We start from the raw sequence: 17,250 nt of genomic DNA, 5'->3' as shown, positions 1-17,250 counted from the left end.
TTTTGATTTTTTTATATATAAATTAATTTTTGAAAGTGTGTAACTCAGGACCTGTGTGCTATAGGGCCCTGCAGACACTTTGGGCTGCTTCCAGCATGTATAATTAATTTAATGACACTGGAATATTGCATTTATAAATACTGCATATGGTGGTGGGAGGGGCTGGTGGAATGGGGTAGCAGGGTCGGGGGATGGGGGAAAGGGGGGTCATCCCTTCAGACCCATTTGAGTAAATCTGGCATACAACATGACAGACAAAATTCTTTTTTCCTCTATTTTCTGTAATTTAGTGGAAACAGCCCAAACTGTCTGCAGGTTCCTACAGCACACAGGGCCTGAGTTACACACTTTCAAAAATTAATTTATGAAAAAAAAATTCCAAAAGCGCCTACATTTTGGGGGGTTTGGTTATTACAGCTTAGACAACATATACTTACATGTTTATCACTTTTAGCAGTGTTTTATGTAACTTCAAAGGGTTTCCTGTAAAATGACACCAACATTTGTCATTGAATGGGAAGCTTTTCAATTTGGGTAGACCTAATCCAGGCGGAAATCCCAAAAAATGGCCCTGAGTGTAAGAGGTTAAGGACCGCCCAAGAGGACGTTTGACTGACATGTAACGCAACCAATCAGATTTAGTTTTGTTCCACATCATGTTTAGGGGCGTTAAAATGTAAAGTCGATGTCCCTGCAATAACAGACCGGTGTGCATCTGTAAATTATTCTTTCAAGAAAGATGTGCAAACTATCATCAAGTGAAAGTGACACTAATATTTGATTTCATTAATTATAATTATTTTGTTGCATTATTATTATTTTAGTCAAAATGGTTGAAATGATAAATTATTCTTTCAAGAAAGATGTGCAAACAATTTTTTTCTGCTCTGATACCTCCAAGATCATGCCGAATGCAGTGTGTGTTAGAAATCATGTGCTAGGTGCATTTTTCAAACTAAACGGTCTTCAGCCAATTAAATCCTGTCTGGCTAGCGCGCTTCCCAAAACGTTTACACATCAGGTCAGTAGGCGGGGAGTAGAAGATCTACACCATGAAAGCTATCCAGTTGAACACATTTTCGAATACCTTTGGAAGTGGTCGAAAAAATTGACAAACTCTACGTTTTAGACCCCGTTGACCCTTAAATGCATGAATGTTTCGCCAGTCATTATTACATATTCATGTCTTTAGCGATCCAAGTCTATATCCAACAAGAATGGCTCTCTAACTGCCGCCATAGTATAAAACTCTCCTGATATTTTAATAACATTGACAAAGGAATATCATTGTTAGTTGAGGAAGAAAGCATATATGGTAACTTTTTGGAGCCGATGCTTTTTTGCCATAATCACAGTCTTTGTTAGACCTCATTTCTCAGTGCATTCGGAATCTGGCCCATATTCGCGATCTGAAACATTCTCAAAACTATCATTTTTTTAATGTTTTTTTTTCCTTATGTTTAATGTTTTAATGGCTTCTTCACCAGATCTATCATCAAGTGAAAGTGACACTAATATTTGATTTAATTAATTATAATTATTTTGTTTTATTATTATTTTAGTCAAAATGGTTGACATCTGTTGTAGCATAGGATTTTTCGCTAAAAAAAAAACAAAACAAAAAAGTTAGTTTTTACTTATAAACACTACACTACAATTCAAAAGTTTGGACACACATGAATGAGTCTACAAGACCTTTTAACTTCTCATTCTCTCAAAAGAAAGCAGTGTGGAGGTGCTGAATATTTTAAACAAGTCCCATCCTTGTCCTACCTTGAGAAGGTAGAGTGGTCAACAGGACCGTGGTGGACTGGACACCGGTGTCTGTGCTGAAGTTGCAGCGGTAGAATCCTCCATCTTCTTTGACGATGTTGGTGAGGTGTAGACTGACCTCCATAGCATCACTGCAGTTCACTCGCCCTCTACTGTTGAACTCATTGAGCTCCATGACTTCGTCTACCATCTGACACGTTGCTAAAATATTGCCACTGCCATCCTCAGTGTTCAGTTTCTCTATGCTTACTTTGTAAACCTCACCGTTGTGGACAAGGTCACAGTTAATGGTCAGGTTGTCGTTCTCTGCCGCCACCAACTTAGTGTCCGGTTGAATAGAGATGGTGGTGGTGATGATTGCTAGAAAACAAATAGTAAGAGAAATGTTATGCAAGACCTATAAAACTTGAAATTATTAATCAAATGAGTAATTCACAGGGTTGTACCGGATTATATCGGATTTAGTCATATATATTCTAAGACCAAATCTTTAATCAAAATAACTTCCCCCTCCCTCAAGCAACAACATCGCTTCTCTGATGACATGTTTACTGGCATGAGGGCGGGACAACCTGTCAATCACATGACGGCAATCCAATCAATTCCCAATGGACAAATTTAAGTCTCGCTCTACATTTTTCCTATTCAAGAAGCAGTTTCACTTGGAAATTCATTACAAATGGAAAGAAAAGACAATATCTTAAATTCAGCTTCATGCCAACTTTGAACAGTTCTGACCATAGACTGTAAAAATAGAAATAAAATATGGACGACGCTCTTCCATTGTAAAGAAGTTAAGCTGATATAGTGAAAATGTATTTTTGTCTCATGTGGATGAAAGACAACAACTCCCAGAATGCACTTGACTTGCTGCCCTACAGCCACGCCTACCGGTTATCATATATTACTATAGTATGTTTAATTATGCACTAATTTGTTTTCCCACGCATTACATAGTAAGCTATGCATATTTTAAATTAGTATCTTTCATATATACTAGAATAATCATTAACTGACAGTTCAGGGGGACCCAATTTTGAGGGAGGAGCCGATTTGACACCACTAATGTCCAAATACGTTGCTGACATTTTGGAGCCTGAGTCTGTGCAGTAGTGAGCATGAAGTGGAGCCACGCTATCAAGGTGCCGCCCACACTCCCGCAGAATCAGTTAACAGTTTACTGCAGAACAGCTCAATATGGCGATGTGAAATACAGTTATGGAAATACTTTTTTTTCAATTGCCTTCCAAAAAAGTCTGTTGGTGCCTCAGTGACTACTTGCTGTCAATCATGACGTCAACCCCGCCCACACTCCCGCAGAATCAGTTAACACACTGTGTTAAATCAGATAAACACTGACACTTCCTGACACTTATCAGTAAAAGAAAAAGTGTCTGCCCATAATAAAAAACAAAAAACAAGACAAATAGATAAGATCACCTGTTTTTTCGACAATTGTGTCTTTTGTCCACGAACCCTGAGGATAGGTCTGCAGAGAGCAATGATACTGGCCGATGTCACCCTCAGTGACGTTCCTTATGGAAATACTGCCATCCATTGTGGTGGTTTTCAGAAACTCCACTCTACCGTCATAAGATGATTCAAAGTTGGTGCCATACTGAGGATGATAAACAGCTACAGGTTGTGTAAGAAACTTTTTAGTCCAAGAGACCATAGTGAGCTGGCCAGTCCATGGACACAGGCAGTCCAGTATCATTCCCTCCTGCAGTACGACTGTTGATTCTGGGGCTTTCATCTGAACAGAGCCTAGAAGACCATTGTGGAAGTGTGGGGGAAAGTCAGACAAAGATTTATTTAATCATTTATTTTAATAAAAAGACAAAATAATACTTGTAGGAATATTGTATTACTTACAGTAAGGTACATCTTTTCATGTCAGTGGATTTTGCAAAGAAGCCAATTAAATATTTTTAGAATACACTACCACACAAAAGTTTGAGGTTGGCAAGATTTTTTTTCTTTTTTTTTTTTCTCACCAAGTCTCACCAAGGCCTCTTTTTTTTTTTGATAAAAAAATACAGTACAACATTGATAGTTACCATTTCATTGTTATTATTTAATAGCATTATTTTGAAGCATCATTACTCCAGTCTTCATTGTCACACGATCCTTCAGAAATCATTCTAATATGCTGATTTGATCCGTGTTTAATACTGAAGCCCAGATGGGCCATGGATAATATTTTTTTTCTGTCTTGTTAACTCGTGATCACGACTTAATTTTCATTTGGGGTCAAAAAGACCCAGATAGCTTACATAAATACATTTTTAAGCCAAATAAAAATTAAAGATAAAACCGTCAATTAGACAGGTCAGAAAAAAACGGGTATAACACTTGACCTTCTGTGCCCCTTACTTTTGAAATGATTGCTACGCCATGTCTGGACATGGTGTGTAATGTTGTTTGAGCTTAAACAACATCTGCAAAGTTATAACGTTCAAAGTTTTAAGCAATGGGAGACATTTTTATTATGGGTAGTCCCAATTTTTAAGGACTACAGCAAATGGCCGGTAGGGACTACAGACATTCTTTCGGGGTTGGTGACATCACCAGCCCCAATATTGACATAAAACCCTCCTCCGAGAATAGAGAGAGAATTTTCTTGTGGTGCCCTACACGCAACACTTGATGTGCGGGGTGGGAGCGGCGGCACTGAACGTTGTTGCCACAATGCCGACAAAACACTGTTATTTTCATCCGGATTGCAGGTCCACTTTGTTCAGCCTTCCTAGGAACGGGGGAGTTAGGGATCAATGGTTAAAATTTATTTCTAAATCGCTCCCTCATAATTACTGCCCAAATCTCGCTCTTTGTGCTACACATTTTACAGAGGAAAGCTTCCACAATCTTCGATTCAGGATTCGCACAATGGCTTGTCCTGAAAAATGGAGCAGTTCCAACTTTAAAAACAGGCCACAACCTGTAAGTATGATTTATTTTTCATCAATGTGTTTTCCTGAAATAGTTCGTATTGTTAATAGTACGTTGTAGCAAGGACGTAAACAAATCACAATGTTTGGCTCTGCAAACCAGTTTGTTAAACGCTCATTCATAGTTAACGTTATACGACAAATGCCTAATGTTACAAACTTTTTTAAAATCTCAACAGCGAATATGGAATTAGTGTAAATTATTCTTTGATTCGAGCTTTTATGCATTGTTTATCTACAGGCATGCTAAACATGGTCCTGTTTGATTCTGCTACTATAGTAAAGCCAATGTTTAGTGTTCGTTTTGGGGTAATAGTTCCTGCAACAGATATTTGGCTATAATCGTTAAAATACAAAAGGTGCCATTCAGTAGCGAACACTATAGACCCGGAGTCTTTACAGACTACTGGTGCACTAGGTGGTTAGCGAATCAGAACACAGCTGGGCCAGCTAACCAATCTGAGCCCATTGTGCATTTTAAGGAACGGGCTTCATAGAACCCGGAAACAATTAAAAACATGTGACAAGTACTGGACACCTATACGTGTTGTGGCTAATGAGCCTCTGTCAGGGTGTGAGCCACAAACACAATCTGAGTTCTCTGAAGTTTATTAGTCATAATATTAATCATCACCTGGGCACACTGTACAGGACTAGGAGGAGAGAGAAAATTCAAATAATACAAAGACAATTTATCTCACCAAAATGACCTAATTTCAGCTACATTTCCATTTTAGGCTATGTAGTTTTCATTTTTATTTATTTTAAATGTTTCGATTTTTATTGTACTAACAACTCAGCTGTATGTGGATACCTTTTTTGAGTAGACATGCATATTGCAGTTTTTGTTGCAATTAAAACTCCTATGGTCCATAACTACTGTAGTTGTAGCTAATTTTGAATATATAAATTCTGTTCAATCATCATCAAACATTTGTATGACTGACTTGCATGACCCAAGCTATGACTTGCTTTGCTTGACAAAGCAGTGACTTGACTGGCTCGAGTCTCACAAAAATGTACTTGCTTGAGATTTGAAGGTTAAGACTTGAGACTTGCACATGTGTGACTTCCTTCCACCTCTCTATCCATAGTTAAGTTTATACATTTAAGAAACATCATTTGTCCTAAATGAGGTCCTAACTGAAATTGCCATGGTTGCCAAACAGATAAGATAGGATTCTAGAGTTAAGATGTTTCTTTAATACGCCCCCTAGAGTATTGCACCTCTTTTTAATGGAATAGCAAGGCTAGAAGGAACGCACATGATACCAGTGCAGCATATCCTACAGGATAGTAGGATACTATAATAACACACAAATTATGAAATTTAACTTTATTTGAAACGAATAAGGAAAATAAAGTGGGTTGAATCCAAGCAACTCTAAACCATTTTTAGAATAGTTACATAATAATCTGCCATTACATTATGTTACATTATGTAAAGTTACATAATGGCACTGCGCCTGAGGTTTTGATTATTTAAAAATATTAATTACATGGAACGTCCAATGCCCTCAAATGACTTTGAATTGTGTGAAGCGGCCCCTTGTAATGTCTTACTTATAACAAAAAACAGAACAATGTCTAAAAGCTGATATGTGACAAGGTGCACAGCAAACAAGCTTAAAAAAAACAGCACTAAGTTTTTTATAAGCTGTCGACCCAAAAAACAAGCGTTTAAGGAGACAAAAATGGATACAGGCAATAAGACGTGAAGCTTCAGCAGGAAGAATGGGTCAGTTTTGGGATTCTGACACTCACTATGTCTCAGTATGTCTACGTGTGAAGTAAACATTTTGTAAAATATCCAAATGTCAGTTTTATATATTATATTTCCTGTCGCTGATTATGTTCCTATCCAGTCGGTGTAGTTCTCAGTGTAATCTAACATGTCACGCTCAGTCCACTTTTGTGTCCTTAAATGCTCTTTTTTTTTTTTGATCAACAGCTTATAAAAACTTCTGGGTTTTATTTGTTCTGTGTTTTTTTTTAGCTTGTTGCTGTACACCTAGTCACATATCAGCTTTTAGACATGGTTTGGTTTTATTTAATAAGTCAGAAATGACAAGGAGTCATTGGCTAATGGAGTCATTAAAGACGGTTGGTGTTTGTATATTATTATTATTATTATTATTATTATATGAATTAATAATTAAGTGTGGTCTACCAATTAAGTGTGGTAGAATTATATATATATATATATATATATATATATATTTATTTTTTTCAACAATGTTGAAGAGTTGGGGGGATAAATATATAATATAAAAAAAGATGTATATATACCAGAATACATTGTTTGTTCACCTAGCTGTCCAACCAAACAGTGTTGCTGGTTTTTAGTTCTCTGTCTCCAGTTGTCCGGTGAAGTCTTAAGGTTTAAGTTCAATAAACTGTGATTGTTAGTTTAGTTTTATAAGGGTAATACATACAAAGTAACCAACAACCACAAGTACAAAAGAAAGTTACTTTCAATGTAACCACATATCCTCCTTTTTAAACAGATCATAAACAACAAAATCAGTTAATGCAGACGTTTCCTTCGTTAAAAGTCTAGGACAACTATTTTTAAAATGTATTTACTCTAAAAGCACCGAAATTAAGTCAATTCAACTCATACGTACACAGGAAGACTGTTTCTAATGCCAAAGAACAGCCATTCATGCTTACACATCCTTAAAAATAAAAATGACCAATAAGGAACAAACAATTGCTTATAACTATAATAAAAATCCTACCTTTGCTAAAAAAAAACTACATTACCTTTCAGAAAACAGAGCGGCATCATGAGTACCAAGAAGTACCAGTAATCCTTTTGTACTGCCACCATCTTGCTCCTCTGAGACAGAATGAATACAGCATTGACAAGGACTCAAGCGACCACAGGGACGATCTGTGTTCAGCTGCATGAGTCTGCAATCACCTCCTCAACCAGCAGTTAAACAATGTAGAGAGGAGGTGTTAAGTTCACCAGACGACATTGGGCTTAATTCTACCACACACAGTGAGAGTTTTTGTTTCAACTGAAACTGAAAGTGCAGATTGGAAACCAATCTCTGAATTCCCCTATGATGAGAATATATCAAATAAAAGTAAACCAAAAATAATGATCTAGAGGGATAGTACACCCAAAAATGGTGAAACAATAAAGTTGGGTGTATTAGTCCTTTACAGTGCATGTGATAAATAATTACTGAGCTGTCATACTGATCTGACAGTTGGAGAATGGAGAGGAATCTACTGTAAAACCATTCATTTATTGATTTGCTACAAAACAAAAATGTACAAAAACTGTTTCATAGTACCAAAACATAAATAAACATTCACATTATTAGGTGACTTCAATGACCTCCATCACCAGTGTTGACTTAAGAGTTGAAGATGTGTGAGAGATTTCTCAGGCATTTCAGAAGATGGACGTTCAGGGGGTTGTCAGGTCTGTGCTCTTCTACCAGAACAAACAAACAAATAAACAGACAATTACCACACATTCTCAGGAAAGATCCATTTCCTGATGTATCTACTGCTGTAGTACATCTGAGAGTAAAAATGAGAGGCTCTTCTATGATCAAACTGAATATATTATTCGCACCTTTCCGTGCGGACACGTATGCCTCTTCAACTTTCAGTCTGATGGAAGGACACTTCAAAGTGGCCTTTGCCTTTGTGAGAGGAGAGATGCAGTATGGGAAGATAAAGCGTGAGACGGATCTCCAAAAGTGTGTGAAAAATCAAGGCTTGCATGTAATTTGTGTTTATAAAAATGATCATGAACAGTGTTGTATTTCACATTCTGCTGCCTGTAATACTAACGTTTTAATATTTTTTTCCCAATTAAAGGGTTAGTTCATCCAAAAAAGAAAATTCTGTTATTAATTACTCACCCTCATGTCATTCCAAATCATTTTAATTCAATCTGAAATCTCTTTCTTTCCCTTCACTGACAGCCTACACAACTACCAATTACAAGCCCCAAAAAGGTAGTAAAAGACATTATTAAAGTAATCTATTTCATTAAAAAGATTTGTGTCCCAAAGAGGAATGAAAGTGTTATAGCCTTGGAATGACTTGAGGGTGAGTAATTGAAGATTAATTTTTGGTGAACTAACCCTTTAACTGTTTGTAAAAAGCATTATATAACAACAGGATGCCATTGAATAAATTACATTACCTTCTGATTGTTGTGCAACAGAGCCCAAAGCGCTGAAGCTCCTACGGTACGTATATCTGATGAACTACTGCTCAAACAAGAGACTAGAAGCTCAACAGCTTTGTCTGAAATATAAAAGACATGTTTTTTTTTTATTTAATAGCCTATATATATATATATATATATATATATATATATATATATATATATATATATATATATATATATATATATATATATATATATATATATATATAACACACACACACACACACACACACACCTAAAGGATTATTAGGAACACCTGTTCAACTTCTCATTAATGCAATTATCTAATCAACCAATCACATGGCAGTTGCTTCAATGTATTTAGGGGTGTGGTCCTGGTCAAGACAATCTCCTGAACTCCAAACTGAATGTCAGAATGGGAAAGAAAGGTGAGTTAAGCAATTTTAAGTGTGTCATGGTTGTTGGTGCTAGACGGGCTGGTCATAGTAGTTGTTTCTCAATGTCAAGGATGCTTCCTTGGAAGGACTGATCCTTCCAAGTCACTTCCTTCAGAGGCTAGGCGAGGCTCCTCATTAGGATTCGAAGAACACGCAAATGGAACAGGCTAGCAAGTGCACGTCATTGCGTCATTACGTCAGTGAAAAGGTCCGTTGTTCATCAATAACATTATGTGTAACGTTATTTGTATATATTTTTATATCAATACAGTAGTAATTTGTACTGGCATTTAAACGTTAAACTTTACGTATATTTACTACGGTTATAACAAATGTTTGGTAACGTAAATAAAAGCATTGTGGCAATCAGCGAGGTGAGGGACCGTGAGAGCCGGCCGATGGAGTGATAATGAGCGGCAGCTGATCGTCGCCACACCGGTCTCGGCTCACGGCAAAGTGATTGGAGTATAAATGTGGAGCGTGGAAGACGAGAGAGGACTAGGCCTGGAGTTTATGTTATGGTTTGTTTATGTTTTATTATGTGTGTGCGGGCAGACGCCCGTGAGGGTTTTCCCCGTGTTACTTTCGTTTTGTTTATTATTTATAATAAAGTTGTTGAACGTTCGCCGGTTCCCGCCTCCTTCCTTCCCATCTACAAACTCCGATACAAGCATATTTGCCCTGTTCACGCTCCGACTCCGGGAACGTCAGAAGATAGCGAAGCTGCGCTCATAGGATTGTGGGTGATTTGAGAACGCGAAGTGCGCGAAGGCTACTCATATGCATCCTTTTCTGTATATGACATATTTTTCGAACGAAGGACTCAGTGCTTGGTTGAAATTCGAGGATCCTCGACATTGGAACAGTCCTTCGTCGGATGTCGATGACGTGGCATCCTTAGAATTCTGGCTTCCGAGGATCCTTCCTTGACATTGAGAAACGCCTAGTATTTCACAATCTGCTCAGTTACTGGGATTTTCACACACAACCATTTCTAGCGTTTACAAAGAATGGTGTGAAAAAGGAAAAACATCCAGTATGCAACAGTCCTGTGGGCGAAAATGCCTTGTTGATGCTAGAGGTCAGGTGCGAATGGGCCGACTGATTCAAGCTGATAGAAGAGCAACTTTGACTGAAATAACCACTCGTTACAATTGAGGTATGCAGCAAAGCATTTGTGAAGCCACAACCTTGAGGCGGATGTTCTACAACAGCAGAAGACCCCACCGGGTACCGCTCATCTCCACTACAAATAGGGAAAAGAAGCTACAATTTGCACAAGGTCACCAAAATTGGACAGTTGAAGACTGGAAAAAAGTTACCTGGTCTGATGAGTCTCGATAACTGTTGAGACATTTAGATGGTAGAGTCAGAGTTTGGTGTAAAAAAAATGAGAAAATGGATCCATCATGCCTTGTTACCACTGTGCAGGCTGGTGGTGGTGGTGTAATGGTGTGGGGGACGTTTTGTTGGCACACTTTAGGCCCCTTAGTGTCAATTGGGCATCGTTTAAATACCACGGCTTACCTGAGCATTGTTTCTGACCATGTCCATCCTTTTATGGCCTTTATATCCTCTGATGGCTACTTCTAGCAGGATAATGCACCATGTCACAAAGCTCAAATCATTTCAAATTGGTTTCTTGAACATGACAATGAGTTCATTGTACTAAAATGGCCCCCACAGTCACCAGAACTCAACCCAATAGAGCATCTTTGGGATGTGGTGGAACGGGAGCTTCGTGCCCTGGATGTGCATCCCACAAATCTCCATCAACTGCAAGATGCTATCCTATCAATATGGGCCAACATTTCTAAAGAATGCTTTCAGCACCTTGTTGAATCAATGCCACTTTTCTCAGTTCTGAAGGCGAAAGGGGGTATAAAACAGTATTAGTATGGTGTTCCTAATAATCCTTTAGGTGTGTGACACACACACACACACACACACACACACACACATATACATATACTGTACAATATATATATATATATATATATATATATATATACTGTACTATATATATATATATATATATATATATATATATATATATATATATATATATATATATATATATATATATATGCATATGACACATAAACATTTAGAAAATGGTAAAACTGTGTCAGAACAAATTCATTTTGATAATATCAGATAACTTTGATAGAAAGGTATGTAATGGATTACAATCAACCAATCAAATCTGTCAGCTGTTAAATTTAAATACACAGTTAAATAATACCAATTACCAAGCAAAGCTTTTTTTTCAGTCTGTGGTGTAAATTAGTAATTTCTGGCTGCATTAGTAGAAAAAAGAAAAAGAAAATAAAGAAAAAACATTTCAGCAAAACACGGTCAGGTCAAAGTGTCTGAATAATTTTGGTCCCAAAGTTATATCATATTTACTGGTAGTCCACAGCATGAAGACTGTGTGAGTATAATATGTCACAAGTGTTTTTATTATATGTAATAAGATTACATGATTGGTAGTGTAAATATGCAATTTCCCGTTTCATGAGTGCATTGACATAATGTCAAGTCAATCGTTTCCTTTGCTTTCTATAAAAAGGAATTGAGCGGAAATGTTGGCGTGATGTGTAAAACTATTATGACTCCATTGCAGCTGTTGTGACACGTTCACACTTTAGTGTTTGTGTGTGTACGGTGTACATGTTGCCTTAAGTGTTGGTGTGTGGTGGATCACTTTTACAGTGTTACATCAGTTGCATATGCATGCAGTGTGTGTAGCCAAAATAATAATAATATAATATAATATATATATATATATATATATATATATATAAATAATATTATTATTATGGCAACATTTTACAATAAGGTTTATTTGTTAACATTAATTAATCTAATGTAATATTCTAATGCATTGATTAATCTTTGTTAATGTTTATTTCAACATTCACTTATAAAAACAATTAAACCTATCTTATATATATATATATATATATATATATATATATATATATATATATATATATATTATATATATTTTTTAATATATAGTTTTAATTCTAACCTTAATAAAAATTAATAAAAGCAGTAACAAATGTATTGCTCATTGTTAGTTAATGCAGTAATGTTAACAAATAACACGTTATTGTTACTTTTAGGGGGAAAAAGCTGGTTGATATTTTAGTCAGGCACATTAATTAGATGGCATTTGGCTATTTTGTTAACCATGCCTACTGAGCCTTATTAGATACTGGCATTGGCATCATCACCCAAGAAACACGTCGGTCGACCATTAACATCTAAAATCCTGTAAATCCAGCACTCATACCGTTGGCTAAGACTTTGGGTTTGTTAGCGGAGCAGAAGCAGATGTTGTGGAGAATGAGCAGGATGGTGGGTTTAGTGCTGGAGTGTTTGGACTGGGCCAGTTCGACCAGCAGCTCTAAAGCCCCTTGGAGCCTGAGGATCATCTGCTGTCCGTCCTCCCCGAACGACATGTTCAGCAGCAGCCTGAGCCAAAGGGACAGAGGATCTCCTGTCGGAACGCTGCTTCTACCACCTGCCTTAGGCATCGGGAGAGACAGGAAGTGCTGCAGGAAGTTACTCTAGGGAAAATGGCAAGAAAGAAGGTTTTGTTAACATTTCTCTTTGTAAATTTTATCTATGAACCTAAAAAGTGGATTTTCAACCAGAAGACACATAAAATGAGCAAAAGTTCTCAGCTATAGTCACTGTATAGGCTAAAGTGGTTATACTTCTTTCTCCTCTGAATTGTCTCGCTTTTAACATTAGCAAGTGAGTTACCTTCAGCAGTACCCCTTTGCAGTCCCTCGAGATGGCCAGGTTGGCCAGCAATGAGAAAGACAGACTGTGGATGCTGCTGTTGTCAGGGGCAACCTGGGTGGCCAGTTTCATCACCGCATGCATCAGTGAATTTGTGACCGCAGTCTTAGGAAGAGCAGCCTGAACTGAGCCAGAGTTACCACTACTGCTGCTGCTGCTGCTGCTACATAAAGCACTACATGCTGAAAGAGAACGAGGGAGAAAGAGAGATAACTATCTCAGAAAGATTACAAGGAAACAAAACTGTTGATCAGTGTTTCTTATCAAAAACCACCCTAAAGCCTGAAATTAGGCCAAACCCCTTTCACAAACACAGACACACCACATTTATTTGCATCGAAGCCTTTTTTTTCCTAAACAAAGTGTTTCCAAACTAGCTTTCCAGATCCTTTGAAGTAGAATATATATGCTAAACTTAAACGGAAAAAGGTTGTGTTAACATTTGCACAAAATTAGCAATAATTGGAATTTCCATCAGCTATATTGATTAACATTTTGATGGATGAAAACCTGGTTAATGACATTTAAAGGTGAACTATGTAGTATTTTTGCAGTAAAATATCCAAAAACCACTAGGCCAGTGTTATATATTTTGTTTAGTTGAGTACCTACAATATCCCAGATGTTTCCAACTATTTGTAAATTGTGAGAAAATTGCGATTTTAACTAAGGACAGGGACGTTTCAGCATTGCATTTGAGAGAGTCGCCTGTCAATTGCGTCATATCTGCGTTACCCTCGGTTTCGGCTTTTATTTGGCAGGAGCGCTTTACTCTTAGCAGTGTGAACAACTGAACGCACGGAGTAACGTCATAACATCGTTTTAAACACACTTAAATGTATCTAATATGATAAACAGAGCTCCATTACCTCAAAATCATAACCGGAAGAGCGGATCAGTGCAGGCGCCCGGCGACTGTCTCCCGCCCCTTCATAATAAAAGTCCCGGTATTCGCAAGGCGGGTATTTGTTTAACAATCGCTCCAGCAGCTGTGCTCAGGTCCATAACACTCGGTCCTGCTCTGCTTTAGACTACAGTAACGTTAATAACCGCATGCATGAACGTGATTTCTGCCCGAGTCCTATTTTTCACCGGCTGTGATGAGAAGACCACATCTCCCAAGATGCTGCGCTCACACTTTGCGTCATCAAACTACGCATTTGTTATGAATAGGCGCCCTCCAGTGGACAAAAGCTGCATAGTGCACCTTTAAGTCTTTATTTTTGCGTCTTATCGCGCTTGATTGACAGAAAGAAAAACGGATTCTACGTTAATTGCGTTAAATATTTTTCCATGCCATCCAATATTCAGCAATGATGGAGCATATGACAGGAAAGACATTTCTAATGTTACAAAAAAAAAATATCTTTTAAAATTTCTATTTATCAAAAGACCTTGAAAAAAGTATAATTGTCTCCACAAAAAATATTAAGCAGTACTTACTAACTGTTTTCAACATGGATGATGACAAGAAATGTTTGCTTTGAAAAAAATATTCACAAAGACAACAGTTATTTTAAATTGTAATATTATTTCACAATATTGCAGTTTTTACCGTTTACTATTTGATCAAATAAATGCAGCCTTGGTGAACATAAGACCTCTTTCAAATATATATTTCTTTCTGTCTGTGGTGCTGCAGAATAGTGCTACAAGAAACACTGCCGGTGATATAAAGCCACACAACCCCATTTCACTTTTTTTCTTTTCTTAATCTAGGCATCTTTACTGCCTCAAAATACCACTGCACAGTTGTGTAACAATAAGCCTGGAAACTCAACGGAAACATCATTTTACTTTGTTTTAATTCTAAATATATCTAGATAAAAACAAATAAAAAAAAACGTTTCCTCCAGGGCAAACAATGCTGCATTTAGTAGTGTCAAAATCACTAAACGTCTCACTTCTGGGTAAGTTTACAGACATATTTTGAAATATAGCATGACTGCGGGTGAATCATTTAACATTATACTACTAGATTATTGAGAGACCTCAGCGGGTTTTGCTTGCAGAATAAATCCAAAATTAATTGGCCAGATGAAAGAATGAGGGTTGTGTGTTGCAGGTTAATGAATTATACAATAAAAGTGACACAGGACAGAGTATGATGGGAAGGAAAATAGCTGGAGGGCTGAGTCCATAACTGATGATCCAACCTCATGAACTTTAAACATCCCCTGCTGTTAACACAGACCTTGAGGAAAACAACACATGAAGCATGCTACTGTAGCCTAGTGCAGTTAAACTATAGTGACAGCTCAAACGCACACACAAATACAGGCGCAAAAACACGCTCCCACACATACAGACATATACGTACGCCCATGCATCGCTGGCTCTTCACAGGTGTGAAGCCACATCCTGTGCTGAAGCACAGCTTTCCATGAGCTCATATGTGACACTGAGCAATCACTGAGTTTAAGTAAACGCAGTCACGAGCAGACACTTTTATGTACAAAGGCCTGTTTTACACACACACTCACAGAAACACGTGCAAATGCTTTCATGTTTAACTGTCATGCTCTCTCACACACAATGCAGTTTTTAAAGATTAACGTCCAGATCTATATTTTTTAGTGTCTGAAGCATGAATTTTTCCTCATACAAACTATCTATATTTATAGAAAAGGGGGGTACTACAGCTAACAATCTTGTCTGATAATCAACAGTGGTTGGTAACTGTAAGACCTTTTCTTATGAGGTTTTTATAATTAAAAATGCTTCTAACTATAGGCTAATTCCTCCATAAAATGCTATCAAAATGTAATTTTAATATTATATATTCATAATAACTTTCATAAAAGGTAGAGACCATTAATTTCCGAATCTTCAGATTCTTTCTTAATTTCTTTCTAATGAAAGACTGATAAAGCAATTTAAAGGATAGTGATTTTTAGGAGGCCACGATTGATAAGGGCCAAAGGAGGGAATTTGACCAGGACACCGGGGTTCCACCCCTACCGTTTACAAGAAGTGCCAATTTTCAATGACCACAGGGAGTCAGGACCTTGGTTTAGCATCTCATCCGAAGGACGGACCACTAATCATGACATTAGAAATTATTATTATATATATATATATATATATATATATATATATATATATATATATATATTAGGGATGGGACGGTACACTTAAACTCACGATACGATGCACCTCGATATGCCAGGGTTACGATACGATACGTCACGATACGATATCAAAAAAAAAAAGTCTTTCCAAATCTGTGATTTTTTTTTTTTTTTACCACCAAAGTAATGTACTAAAACGAAAGGTAGGATTTTTCTTTTTTTTTGCATTTTGGTTCTATGTTGTTTAAAAAAAAAAGGAGAATTTTTAGAAGTCCGCGACCACATCTTAAACAGGGGTGCCAATAATTGTGGAGGGCACTGTAGGGATGTCAACTGATTAAAATATTGAATAGCGATTAACTGCATGATTGTCATGAGTTAACTCGTTATTAATCGCAATTTAATCGCACCTTTTTAGCAATTGTAAATGTATCTTAAATTAAGTTAAAATTAAGTTTTTAATATTCTAATCAACATAGGTATGGACAAATATGCATGCTTTATGCAAATGTACATTTATTATTAGTGAAACCATACTTATTCAATAATAATCAATATAGCATGAAGACTAGACATATCAAAGGTCATAGATATGTTTATCTAAGAAATTGTTCATGTCTCAAGCCTAAACTTAAAAATAATGAGTAAGTAGTGATTTCTCTCATTTTAACAATATAAAGGGAGTTTTTACACTGGCTGTTTAATTAAGAACAGGGAAAAGTTCGTATGAAAAATTGTTAATGTGTACCAGTGAGCAAACCAGAACCACACAATACCTGGAGGAGGTCCATATTACACGAGGAGGAATATAGTGTGGCCCCTTTAAGAGATCCGCATTCCCTATTGAACTGCCGGTATTTTAAGTCTGCGCGCCGAACTGGGCCGTGATTCACGTGGACAGTGTGAAGAACACGGACGACTCGGGAGCGCGCTTGTTCAGGAAAGTAACCTGTGCATTAGTTTTAGCCGATTGTAATGTATTTAGCTCAATAAAACACGTGTTCTGTAAGGGGTTATGGTGTTAATGATTTACCTCAGAT

At 37.0% G+C, this 17,250-nt stretch overlaps 2 protein-coding genes across 2 annotated transcripts in view; one reads left to right on the top strand and one right to left on the bottom strand.

The window, feature by feature from the left end:
• Positions 1 to 17,250, top strand: part of dok6 (docking protein 6) — a 167,252-nt gene that overhangs the window by 125,270 nt on the left and 24,732 nt on the right. The gene's annotated exons all lie outside the window — the stretch shown is intronic.
• Positions 3,510 to 17,250, bottom strand: part of rttn (rotatin) — a 97,441-nt gene continuing 83,700 nt past the window's right edge. The window contains exons 45-50 of the mRNA XM_067435475.1: positions 13,101 to 13,321; positions 12,625 to 12,901; positions 8,899 to 9,002; positions 8,320 to 8,389; positions 8,055 to 8,175; positions 3,510 to 3,540 (exon numbers count right to left, since the gene is read on the bottom strand). Coding sequence (XP_067291576.1) covers positions 8,096 to 8,175; positions 8,320 to 8,389; positions 8,899 to 9,002; positions 12,625 to 12,901; positions 13,101 to 13,321 — 752 coding nt within the window. The 3' untranslated portion in view covers positions 3,510 to 3,540; positions 8,055 to 8,095. The remainder of the gene's footprint in view (positions 3,541 to 8,054; positions 8,176 to 8,319; positions 8,390 to 8,898; positions 9,003 to 12,624; positions 12,902 to 13,100; positions 13,322 to 17,250) is intronic.

Source organism: Pseudorasbora parva, chromosome 24, assembly GCF_024679245.1.
Source record: "Pseudorasbora parva isolate DD20220531a chromosome 24, ASM2467924v1, whole genome shotgun sequence".
Classification (NCBI taxonomy): Eukaryota; Metazoa; Chordata; class Actinopteri; order Cypriniformes; family Gobionidae; genus Pseudorasbora; species Pseudorasbora parva.
This window is presented reverse-complemented; position numbering and strand designations above follow the sequence as displayed.